The sequence below is a fragment of the Rhipicephalus sanguineus genome, chromosome 1 (assembly GCF_013339695.2).
Source record: "Rhipicephalus sanguineus isolate Rsan-2018 chromosome 1, BIME_Rsan_1.4, whole genome shotgun sequence".
Lineage (NCBI taxonomy): Eukaryota > Metazoa > Arthropoda > Arachnida > Ixodida > Ixodidae > Rhipicephalus > Rhipicephalus sanguineus.
The window spans coordinates 289,858,987-289,872,495 of NC_051176.1; the positions used below are offsets into that span (position 1 = coordinate 289,858,987).

At 48.3% G+C, this 13,509-nt stretch overlaps 1 protein-coding gene across 1 annotated transcript in view; it reads right to left on the reverse strand.

Annotated features, from left to right (window-relative positions):
- The window catches only part of LOC119379233 (protein glass), a 51,842-nt gene extending 45,694 nt beyond the window's left edge, over positions 1–6,148 (reverse strand). The window contains exons 1-2 of the mRNA XM_037648467.2: positions 5,858–6,148; positions 5,379–5,690 (exon numbers count right to left, since the gene is read on the reverse strand). Coding sequence (XP_037504395.1) covers positions 5,379–5,488 — 110 coding nt within the window. The 5' untranslated portion in view covers positions 5,489–5,690; positions 5,858–6,148. The remainder of the gene's footprint in view (positions 1–5,378; positions 5,691–5,857) is intronic.
- Positions 6,149–13,509: the final 7,361 nt, after the last annotated feature.

Genomic DNA, 13,509 nt, shown 5'->3' on the forward strand with positions numbered 1-13,509 from the left:
CTCTTTATTTTTTGTGAAGCGCGACCATCAGCCACGGGAACCAAACGGTCCAGACCAGATCAGTCCCCTCTTGCATTTATTCTTATTTTCCATTCTGCGACGCAGTTTTCGAGTGAACGCGTGACACTACGCCCATGGGGGGTTCGCCGCTGAGTCGTTACGCGAGTAAAGCGGTCACAGGTCCTCGCAAAGCACCGCGACTGTTCGTAATTAAAACAGCCCGCTATCCAGCGAGGTCTCCGCTCCCGGTGCAACAGGCATGTACCGAGGCCGGCTGATCAGGTTGCAGCCCCGCCCCCGGCGCCGAAGCCCCGCCCCCTAAATCCGCGCTGACTCGCCGATCGAAGCGGCTTGAATGGAGGGGCGCCCCCTTTCTCTCCGGGGGCCGCGCTGTCTTGGTGGGGATTCAGCGACTGCCTCGAGCGCAGTAATGCCTTCAATGGATAAGCGCAGGGGAAGCAAAAGGCGCCCTTTTTGGAGCGCTGTAAACAAAAGAACAAGATGGAGGCGGACAGAGTGATTCATGAAACCGAGCACTGCTTACAACGCTAGGAAGAAAGTGCGGGCATCAAAAAAATAGAAGGGCGAATCACAGTGCCCGATGACCTCCCGTGATCGTGACACGGGTCACTAGAAGCGGCGTCAGCGGTCGTGCGTATTACGAACTGCGTTCGACATGGGTGCATACGCTTATCGATTTACCTTGAAGTCTATGCTGAAAAAGTGGCAGCACTGAAATAAGCGTGGAATCAATTAATTGAACAATAATAGAACCAGTTCTGCTGGCTGAGGAGAAAGGTGGTAGGTATCGACTTTATCTGACGAAAAGTCAATTAAGTGTGGCTTCACGTGGGAAGCAGAAGACCGCTAAAACTTCGCTGTCTTAAACATTTGAAGTACGTGTTCGCTGACGTGAAAATACAACTCAAATGTGCAATGGCCGTCAAAGAAAGTCGTCGTCAGTCATCTTCTGGGCGGCCGGTTACCAACTCATAAATAGTGTCTCCGTGTCATAAACGTCAGTTTAGGCAGTGCAGGAGAGCTTTCGCAGCAACCCACCCTCAACCTCCCGAGGTTGTCGAAGGGGGGGGGGGGTAGTGGCGAAGGCGAAGCACTCCTGCTCCTAGGGCCGCAGACCATAGGCTGAATCTCGTTCTGAACTTGTGTGGGACAGCGCTGGAATGAGCCATGGACGAATAACGAGACCATGTGTCAGGAATAAACTATGCCTATAGTAAGGTCTAAAGTATACTGACTATAACGATTCAGTGTGCCATGCCTCAATGCTTATTTCGGTTTCTATACAGTCAAAACAAGTCCCTCCTATAAGGAAAATGGTAACGCTTTTGCTCTGTGCAATTAATAATTGTTGTGGTTGCACGTCCCAAAACCTCGATATGATTATGAGGGAAGCTTACCCCGTGCAGTTGAACACGTAAGCAGCGTTCATATGCACGTAGCACGAAGCTTAAAGAAAAAAAATTTTTTTTGCTAACTCGGGTGGCAGATAAGTACAAGTCCTGTGTGGTTCTCTCCTGTCTACGTTTGTCGCGCTATGACCACAATGAAGTATGCAGTGCTGATTCTATCGCAAAGATGTGCAGTCATATATAAAGATGTCATCAAGCTTATATGTACAAATAGTGAAGTAAATGTTTAGCTTATGGCTGTGACGCAAATCTGCCAATGTAGACAGGCTCACATGAAAACGAAACGACACAAGAACAGTGCAGTCGTTAGTCACGCACGTCCAACCAACCCAAACTTAAGCCAAATAGCTTGGACTAAAGATGAACACTGCACGCGATGTTGACTTCAAATATATGAATCTCCAACTGTCGCATAATAATATACAGCCCTGCACGTCAGTGTGGTTTCCCCGGAATTCTACCTTGCTGGGTTCTTATACGCGCCAAACCCACGATATGATTACGAGACCCGCCGTGTTAGTGAGGGACTTCGGATCAGTTTCGACCACGTCGGGCTCTTTAACGTGCATCTAAATTTAAGCATACGGATGTTCTTTGCATTTCGCCCCCCATGGAAATATATATGTATAGTGTTGGATGCACGCGACTCAGTAATGCCGAACGCTACTAGATGAGGTTCGAATCTAGTAACGTTGGCTCATGTCATTGGTATTTGGGCTTTAGTGAAACTCAAGAGAAAGAGAAACGGTGCCTAGCTAGCGCATGCATAGACGGAACAAACAAACAAACAGACAAACAAAAAAAAAATTTAAGTTGTGTTGTGTAAAAAAGAAGACAGAAAAGAAAAGGCTTTTTATAAAAGTTTAAACACGCGGCCTTTCTGGCAATTCACACTTTGTTTTCCCTACTGATTCATATTATATCAGAGCTACATTGGGGACAAAGGCAGACGTAAAGGCAGACGTAGTCTAAAGATTGAAAAAAAAAAAATTAATTAAATTAAACAAGGCACATTATATCGAATAGTAATCGTTTTTTACGACGAGAGAAGAGAAGAAAAAAAAGTTTTCTTGATAAAGGCTTGCCAGCTAGTAAGAGTGGACTTGGAAATTTGTTAGTTTTCATCGTGTTGCACTAACTTGTGCGTTCGCGCGTTTTCAAAACTTCGGGGGGCTCGCGAAATGTCTCATGCGGGATCAAAATCCCTGGAAAAGCGCTTTCCTCTATGTATTGCGACATGTCTATGCATACAGGCAATCGATTAAATTTGAATGTGCGAAGTGCTTCGAAGTTCTCACTGCTGCGATTGGTGACGCTGTACATATGGTAGGCTTCATCACAAAGCGCAGTTTCTTGCGGAATTCGAGCTTCATTGCTCGGTTGGGACATGCGTTATTATATCAGCGTTTTGTCTTTCGTTGTAAATAATGACACTTGAACGCTATATATTCGATCTTTATAACCTCAACAAAAAAAAATAATTGTAACACTTTTACGAGTACAATTTTGCCCCGAAATTTTACGTTTGCATTATCTAACAGGACAATTCTCCCGAAGGAAGACGAAATTCAACAAAAAACTTGGAGGCCATTTGAGCTTCGCCTTCAAGAGTAGAACGCGATAGCGTAATCGGGACCCGTGCGCATCGCCTTCAGCCGTGCCGCGAGGAAATGAACGTTTGTGCGCGAAACATTGTCCGTTTCAAACTATCCTAGAATGCTATACTACAAGTACAGTTGCGAAGAACCCACTACGCCATAATTCTTCCTTTTGAAGTACACTGTATACGCGTCCGGAAGGTAGCTGCACACTTTGTAATGGGTGGGCAGCATTAAACCACCCACTCGTTACGCAATTCACACATTTTGGCACCTGGTGCGGTACTATACGGTTCTGCCACCCAATATTACATGCGTTAAGGAGTCTCATCTCACTACATGGCATTCTTATAGCGTTTTTTTACGAAGCAGTTTCAAGCACTGGCGTGGCTCCACACCTGCTTGCCACATATATATATATATATGTTTGATTCTCTCTCGGACCGAAGGTTTGTTATTATTTATTTATTAGCGTATATCTTGAATTTCCGCTAACGGACAACGCTGATTTTTCGCTCACGACCAACGACGCCGACGCCGACACCGGAATTTCTGCGAAACGAGCTGTTTAACGCTAGTCGCGTTAATACAAGCGTCCAATGGATGCACCGCGATGCTTATGCGGGAGAGCATTGGAAACCGGCTTTTCATCCCCGCAGGATACAATCGAAAAACTAGCAGGCATGACCCAACAATAAAAGTTGCGTTGTACTGTGGACCTTTGATAAATACGGTCGGGTTCTGTTTGTTGTAATTGTGCCATTATATATAAAAGGTTTCTAGAACCCCATTTTATTAACTGAGATCATCTCTATCGTAATAAAAAAGATCACATCCGTGACGTCGACTCAATTCATTAGTCATATCGAAGTACTGCCAAAAACATCAAAACACCCAGAATTTGATGAGAAAACTGACAATTCTTGTTCATGGCGTGTGTCGTTTTTACGTTAGCGTGGACGCACGAGTGTTTTCTTTTGTTGATTATGTAAAACGTGTTATTCTGCGATATACAATGGCTGTTCACACTTTCTGATTATTTTATGGAGAATTCAGCCTGAGGTAGCACAGTAATCATATTACAATCAAATAATTTTCAAGTGTCGCTACAGCACAGTACGCCGATTCTATCGCTGCGATCGGTTGGTCGCCGTGACGTGCAGATAAAAGCATGCAGAAGGTAATGCAAATAATGATCGTAAACTACGCACCGCCTCGCATTTATTAAGTTAGCGGCAACAGATATACCTATATCGTGGAAGGAAGCAATGCATGGCAAAGGGAAGTTTGTGCAAGCACACCGTAATGTAACGTCGTTGTTCATTTCAGACAAGTGCAGAAGAATGTTCTTTAGCAAAACAAGATACGTACACGCAATCATAGGCGTGCGCACGGGGGCGGGGGCGAGGGGGTTACCTCCCCCTAGTCACCTAAGAAGGGCAAAGTCTGCCCCATACATTTACTTAGTGAGGGGGGGGGGAGGCGCTGCGACAAACATCACCCCCCCCCCCCCCGGATGGGGAAACCTGCGCACACCTATGCGTGCATTTCGAGAAATGCCCATCTGCTCTCGCCGAACTGTGGCAAATAAAAATGCAGAAGACCGTACAGGCACATACCGAAAACATCAACTAACCGTGGATGCTGAGAACAAAATGTTTCTTTTTGCTGCCTTCGCACACAGTTGACCACTTGAAATTAGTAGATACACTTCAGCGTATCACATTGCTGCATGCCCAATATATTGTACAAGCACAGAATATCGTCGCCAAATCCTCAGCTCAACGAGTGCAAGTCTACATTAAAATATTCTGGGATATTATGTGCAAAAACCACGTGATGATCGAGGTATATGGTGATTCCACATTAATTTTGACCACATGGGATTCTGTTACGCGTAACTAAAGCTTAGTACATGACCGTTTTCGCATTTTAAACCTTTCGACCGCCGCAATCGGGGTCGAACGCACGAGCTCGACCTGTGCAGCGTCGCGGCGAGTGGGTGTTCACATGCGGTGCGACTACAGCCTGTCATGGTCAAGTGGGCAAAGCGCGCGAGAATTGTACTACACGCTTTTAAAAGCTACCAGTGTTAGGGTTGCAAGGTGTCCTTCACAGTTTGATTATTGCGCAACAAAGGGCCCGCCACAGCAGTGGTCAAGTGCGGGGAAAAGCAGCACATGCATGTGTGTGTCCCTCTGTGCGGGAGCTTCATGCACGTGGGCGTTTGTCGCATGTACTACAATGAAGTTCGCGGCAACATGCGGTGCGCAGTGGCGAGGACCATCGCGCCTTCGCGCATGTGCAGCCATGTCGCGGTGCACGTGGCGAAGGCGCGGAGCCGTCTCACCTGGGTGAATGGCAGAGCAAGCCGGCCAGGGGGTCTGGCTCGGCGTTGACGAGGTCGGCCAAGTCCGACTGGGAGCACTTCCACGCCTCGTCGTCGTCCCAGAACTCCATAGGGAGGGCTTCCAGAATCCTCTAAGGATTCTGGAACCAGAACCTCGGGGTTCCGAATCCTTAGGGCACGTGCAGCGCTCGTGGCCGCGAGCGCACGATTGCGCCGAGAAGCCCCGGCCGAGCGCAGGAGGCAGTGCTGGGGCTTCCTCCGGTCGCGGCGGGGCTTCGGCACTCGCTGGGGATTCCTTTTGGACGGCCACGGCTGTGCACAAAGAGCGCGCTAGCTATACGGTGACGCCAACCCGAGCCCCCGCCCCCGGCCTGGACGCCGCCCGCGGACAGAGCGCGAGGCCGGCCGGCGACCGAGGGCTGGCCACGAAAGACGGAAAACAAGGCGTAAGCTATAGAAGACTGCCAGTGCACCCGTACCTTATTTCAACCGCCTTGGCGCGACAAGTGCATCGTCTTTCCGTGCCGCACGAGCGTCCCCGGTGTCCTGTCGGCGCTCGGCAAGGTAGTGTGTGTAGCGCCGGAGCATCCGCCGTGTCGTGCAGATGCGCGGAGGCAGCTCACCTTTGTTTCAAGCTCGTGGGTCGGGCCCCCCGCTACCTGGGCGTCAGCGAAACCCGATCTCCGCGGCCGGGCGCACGTGCGCCGGCGGCCGCCGCCTGGCTCCAGTTGGTGTCCGCACCCCTGGTCCCTCGCGCAGCGGCCGTCGTCGCGTGGGGTGGAGGCGCACCGCTCTGCAGCTGGCCACCGCCACCGCCACCGGCAGCAGCAGCGACGCCGGCCACCAGTGTCCCGCAGTGTCGCCGGAACCATTACCCGGACGAGGAAACGCGCCACGGGCTAATCGGGATTGCGTGAGTCCCCAAACGTGGCGTAAAGCGGCGTGACGTCGCCACCGCGGGAGCCACGACGCTGGAATGCGCGCTTCCTGCAGCGGGGCGCCGCCGCTCGCTTTTCGGCGCCGCGCATCTTCTGCGGTATAGACCACTCAGACGAGAGACAAACGTTTCAATGAAATGCGTCGTGCAGAAATATTCGTGCTGACATGCGCGAATTTATAGTTCTTCTTACAACGTTGTTTCATTGCTCTGATCACCGTCAGGGGTCCAGAGCGGCAAGAAGAAACGACAAAAATGTAAACAGTTACGGATGTTTTGCTTTTACTTATAGAGTACAGCATTGTCCTGAGTTCATACACTGTCCATTATTTCGGCATCTTTATCTCCACTAAGACCACTGCGCTGAGACATTTTCAAAGCTCAGCTCATCAAACTTACACGAATTCTGTTGCGGTGGAGTACCGAACTGCCTCTCGCATAAGCAACACCCATCAATTTTGAATACCGAAGCATTTGTTAGCAAATTTATTGAATGCTTCAGCCTATTTACTCAGTCTCATTGGCCAATAAAGTTATTACGCCAACCAATGTACTACAGACATTGTTATTGAAAGCTGCCTTCCACTGATGGAGAGCACTCAGGAACAAAAAGCTTTGTGAATTAGACGCTGGCGATTCACAAATTGACGACTGGTCCCTTCAACAATCTCTCCGTTGTTTCTTGTGTTTCAGCTATTCACAACGGTCCTTCGTTTGCGTTGCATCATTAAATGGGAAAGCGACATATGATTGTTCAGTTTGCTTGAGCGGGAAAATGTAGCACTCGCGTAACTGCTACGGGCAAATAAGAAGAGCGCGACATACTGTGTCGCATTATGTAGGCCAGTAGGCGCACTGCGTCAGGACCGCCCTTCTTCGTGTAACATTAAGTAACTTTGTTAATTTTAAGGGCTCGTTTTTGTTTGTTATACACAATATTAATGAGCACTAACAGACAATAATGCCAAGGAAAGTATAGGGGATGTTATTAGTATTAAATGTAAGGTAAAGGTGAAGAAAGAAAAGTGGACGAAAAGATAACTTGCCGCGGGCAGGGACCGAACCTGCGACCTTCGAATAACGCGAAGGTCGCAGGTTCGAATTCGAAGGTCCCTGCCCGCGGCAAGTTATCTTTTCGTCCACTTTTCTTTCTTCACATTTACCTTACATTTACTACTAATAACATCCCCTATACTTTCCTTGGCATTATTGCCTGTTAGTGCTCATTAATATTAAGTAACTTTCGTGTCTTGAGCTACTGCATTGCAACACTCGTTACACTCTATAGATAGCTGGCACGTGACTTCAAGGACGCAGCTTCTGAATTTGCTGGCACTCCATGATTGCGGCGTTTATGACAAACAAACAAGTTGCGGTTAACCTGCTTAATTCAATGTGATAACGACGTGGCAGGAACGCCTTGGTGCGTGAATAATGAAAGAGCCTGCATATAATGTCTTGATAACATTAATGTGACATCGCAAACGTCGCGTCCCCACTGCTGGTGCTCCAACACGGCGGTTTCTGTGACGTCAGTGCAAGCCATCTGTAATGCGGCGCCAGGCCCATAGCCGGGGGAGGGAGGGCGGGAACTCGGGGCCCGCCCCCTTCCCCCAGAAATTTTTGTGAAGTAGCTGTTTTTACCAAAATTAAATAATAAAAATAGGTGTTTTTCTCAAAATGTGAAGGTTTTCAGCAAGTGCCCCCCCCCCCCCCCCACACACACACACACACACGAATTCCTGGCTACGGGCCTGTGCGGCGCATATAATATATATTGTTTATGCGCGCTACATCATTAATCGAACATTTTTGGACACTCGTCGAAGAACAAAACGAAATTAAGAACCCACTGCATGAGCTACCGTTATACGATCTGCGTGTTGTTCAATTTACACACGCGCGCACGCGATCTTTGATTTCGAAAATATGAAGTCTACCGCAGTGGCTGCAAGTAAATTTCGTTAGCTTTTTCCGCCAATCACACGTGCACTGAGTGCCTGCAGGCCGCCGTCAACGCGCCCGGTTCTCTGCCGCGGCCACTCGCGGTCACCGCACGCGATCTCCGAGCGCGACCGTTTACGACCCAGCGGCGATCAGTGGCGCCTTCGCGACAAGGTGAGAGAGCTCCCGTCGTGTTGGTCGCCTATTAGTGCCCCACGAGCGACGCCGATTAGGTCGCTGTTCTTTCCCCGGCAGGGGAAGGCCAAGGGCGGCCTAGCTTCACGCTCATTCTCGTGGGGACGGAGCGGAAAGCACGACCGCGTCCTCCCTCGCCTTCTTCACGAACAACACCGCGCGGAGAAGGCGACGATGCCCTCCCACCGGGCGCCCGCCTTTGTCGTAAGTTGTCACAGCGCGTGACCGGTGCTCTATCGGGACCACCGTGCGGTTATCGCCGAAAACGACTGCGTCTCTCCTCGCAACTTTTGACTGCGCTCTCGAGTTTTTCGGCAGTCACGTTGTCCACCTCTGCGGCTCGAGGCGGTGACCTGGTGCAGAGTTCGCGGCGGACTGATGGTCAGACGGCTTTATTGTGCTATAAAGGCGCGCGAATGTGCAGAATATGAGTGAAAGAAGAATAGGTCCGAAGGTGAAACTGTCGAGAGGAGACTCGCGCAAGATTTCCAGTAGTTGCATGTATTGAAAGAGAGGTAGACGAAAAAAAAAAAAGAAAGAAGAACAATGCCTGAATAAAGTCAGCTTTCATTTCCTTTATTTCATGTGGACTGAAGCAGATCTCACGAGAGGCACAGAAAAATGGCGAAGTGGAACGGAAGAATGGGAATGGCATGTTGTTATCAGCACCCAGACGGGTATTGACGTGACTGAAAGTAATTGGGCGAGATACAGTGAAACCTCGGTGATACGATCACAGCTCATACGAATTTCGGGGTGATACGAATTTTTTGTTGGTCCCGGCCAAGACCCATTGGTCTGCAATGTAATGAAGTACGGTTGTTGCGAACCTATTTTCAATCAGCGACGTTTGATACGAACGTATACGCTACCGCCCAGGTACGAAGAGGTGCTGTCCGCGCTGTCGCGGAAGACGTGCAAAGCACGTGCGAGCGCGGGAACGAAAGCATGGGCATGCGCGCCGCACCGCCAAATCGTCAGAAGCACGGTATAAGAAAAACACTTTTCTTACGGTCAGAATAAACCTTCAGAGACGCGTCACGGCCTCCGAGATTGTGTGCGCGAATCTTTGTGAGGCTCTTATGTGCCTCTGTGTTATATCTGTGTGCCTTCGCGTTTAGATTACAGAGGACATTAGCGCCATGCTTTTTTTTCTAACGCGTCGACGCGGGCTTCTGTCGTACTGTGTATACACGTGCCTGCCTCGTGCATCGGACATCCTATGAAAGGTGGACGAGGACCGAAACAAGGCGGGGACGGTCTGGGCAAAGGAGTCAAGCCTCACAACGTCAACGTACGCGACCGTTGAGGTCGCACTTGTGCGGGCACGGCCGTAAATATGCCAAAAAACATCCCCAACACCTCCACGATAACAAAATCATAACACAGGACCATGGTTCTGTAAGTTTGTGGCCTTGATCCATCGCGTCAAAGCGCTTCTTTTGTTACTTTCGCTGCAGTATACTCCGTTGTCATGCAAAAAAGCATACTAAAATTTGGAACGGGATACTGCTGTCGCGGGTCACAACGCACCCGGTTCATTAATTGAATACGCACGTACGGACCGTATATCTACGAGTGCTAATATGATTGCCGACACCTAAAAACTTGACTGACAATCAAATCATTCAGGGTTCTTCCTGACGTTGCTGCGGCCTGAAAAACGATACATGAAAATGTATGCCAGTTTTATTTTGTCTTATGCTAATTTTCTATGCTTTCTGGTGATACGAATTTCGGATGATACGAATATATTTGATGGTCCCGTGAGATTCGTATCACCGAGGTTTCACTGCACTCTAAAAAGTAAAGGAGGAAATGGGGGGTCGAGGTTACTCCTTTAGGGGAGTAACTAACCTGCCACACCCATTACTCCTTTTTGGGGGTAACTGCGACGGGACGAACCGTTACTCCCCGTAGAACTTGCTCCTTCAGGGAGTAACTGACTGGAGCAACGGATGCTCTTTGTGAAAACTCCCACGGGAGCAACAGTTACTCTTTCTCGATACTCCTCAAAGGAGGAACGAATAGTCTTTTTCGATACTCCCACGGGAGCGACAGTTACTCTTTTCAATTACTCCTCTAAAGAGCAGCCGTTGCTCCTTTCCTAAACTCCTAAAGGGAGGAACGGATGCTCTTTGTCAATACTCCTATGGGAGTGACACTTGCTCCTTACAAATACTCCCGAGGGAGGAAGAGATAGTCTTTTTCAATACTCCCAGGGGAGCGACGGTTTCTCTTTACAAGGAGGAATGGATGCTCTCTGTCAATACTCCCACGGGAGCAATGCTTGCTCTTTCTGGACACCTAAATGGAGTAACAATTACTCTTTCCCATTAGTCCCGCAGGGAGAAATGGACATTATCTCTCAATACCCTCATGGGAGCGACAGTTACTCTTCACAACATTCCTCATCGGAGCAGCATGCAGTTAATCATCCTCAATGCCTCTCGATGGAGTAACGTTTGCTTGTATTGAGTGCTCCTCAAGAAACCAGCAGTCCAGCTCTCCCATCGGCAATGAAAAAAAGTTTTGAGGAACATGATTTTCATCGGGTTGCGCCAAGTCTGACACAAATGCTCCAGGAGAGGGCAGAAATCCAGATCTATTTGTGAGAAAAATACTTTATTGAAATCAGTCTGGCTGTTCACTGGCTCAAGATGGTTAGAGCCACACGGACGAGTGACGTCGGCCGCAAGACGCTCTGAACTTTCAGAACTTGACACAGGAGATCGAAGGTCCGCTGAGCTTTCTTGCTGAAAACAATGTTCAGCGCCCAGTATAGCGCGATTTGTGTGGCAATGGCTGCCAAAAGGCTAGTCTCCTTAATAGCAAGGCCCTCCAGGCGCACAATAAATTCCCTTGAAGTCAACAAGCTTCCATTGTATGTCACTGTCGGCACATGATGCGTCTTGGTGGGGTCCTACAAAACAAAAGGCACATTTTAACACAAGGCTTGTTGCTTCATTATTACAGCAGCTGCTTCATGTAGCAACCGATAAAACCTAATGCTTTACGACACACTGCCAAATAAATGAAATTGCAACTTATTTGCAAAACATGGTTCGACACTGGTAAGAACATTCTTAACAAGTCAAAGCACTTGCAGTAAGGCTACAGGTTTATCCACAGGTTAGAGACTGGTCTCGTTTCCCACGGAAGCCAATTATTGGTTCTGAAAAAAACAAACAGGGGTATTTGCTGTTTGCAGGCAGCACGTCATGCTAGCATACTTTATAAAGTAGAACCCTGCTGATACATTTTTCAAGGCCATGTGCAAAAAGAATGTAGGAGCCAGGAGATGGGGAAAAAAGTAAAAGTGAGAGTCGTAGTGAAATCGACAATCATATCTCAGTGGTTTATTGATGAAAAACAAAAAAAAAATGTGCAGCGTTGGCTCCTGTACCTTTTTCCATCTGATCAGCACAATGCGAGCAAATTCGTTGTGGTAGGTGGGAGTTGAGCTGTTAGAATGAATTATCGACTTGAGAGACTTACTTTCCTGCACTAATTAGATACCCATTGTGCCACGTGGCTCCTACCATGATAACTTGAGTGTACATTTTTTCCGAATAAACCCAGTGTCTTTGGGTGGCCAGCACCTAAAACGGTATCTTGAAGCGACCTTCCGTCGTGATCCTTTCACATCCATAAACAAGATTATCGCTGGATGCACCGGCGGTAATGCAACGAGCAATGACGTTCTCAGCTCACTTGCTCAGCATTTTCGGCATAGTGCCAGGTTGGTGTGGCTTGTAAATGGCCGCATGTCTCGCAACAGTGAAAGACCAAAAACACAGCCCTTTCTCCCAAACTTCACCACCACTGCACGCATTGGCACACTCGGCCATGATCTCATCAATCGACATAATTGTGGAGTTAAGAGCTGCATTATCGACGAAAACATTATTGTAAGCGATTCCATTGGAGGTATAAAAGAGCCGAGCATGCACAGCATGCTAGCATGACTACAGCAATGACTTGCAAGTAAACAGAGTGCGAGAAGACCATGCCGTCTCTGGTCTTGGTGGCCTTAATTTTGCCAACACCTCGCACAAAAAACATTTTAGAACGATGTGACCTTACAGATGGCTGTAAATTGCAAAAGATGATTGAATAATTGATGATTGAATAAATGTTTAGGGGTAAAATAGACTTCAAATATTCCCGAAAAAATTGTGAAGTTAGAGAAAATAAGCGATTTGTCGCATGTTTGACCGTATTTTTCATACTGATGCGGTCCAAGTAAAAATCCTCGTCATGCGGCGTTGATAGAAGACTTCGTCGTTAAGTAATGAGGAAAGTCTAATGAAATATTTTTTTTGTTTTAAGGAAGAAATAATTTTTGAATCTGGCCCTCCGAACGCGGCCTGCATTTCATTTTGTTGCCACTTCGCCGCAAAGCACGTGGTCGCCCTTCCAGCTGACACTCGTCACAGGCAGCGGCAAGATGCGAGATGTATGTCAGTGGCTCGTGAGTGCTCGAAAGTCTTGTCGCGTTGATCTCAGGGCGACGAGTAATCAATTCGCGTTACAATGTGAGCTTGCTTGGCGGGCCCAATGGGAAGTATGGACGCCCGAGAGCAGCCTATGGCGTCGTTGGCACAATGTGCTAGAGGCCGTCTGCACAACTAGCATACACATACTGAAAGAAATAATGCACATTGTATACACGTTTTTTCGGGGTATACGTGTTGTGCAGACGGCCTCTAGCACAATTGTGCCAACGACGCCATATATGCTGCTCTCGGGCGTCCATACTTCCCATTGGGCCCGCCAAGCTCACATTGTAACGCGAATTGATTACTCGTCACCCTGAGATCAACGCGACAAGACTTTCGAGCACTCACGAGCCACTGACATACATGTCGCATCTTGCCGCTGACTGTGACGAGTTTTAGCTGCAAGGGCGACCACGTGCTTTGCGGCGAAGTGGCAACAAAAAGAATGCCGGGCACTTATGGAGCGCCAAATTCAAAAATTATTTCTTCCTTAAAACAAAAATGATTTCATTAGACTTTCTTCATTACTTAACGACAAGTCTTCTATCAAACG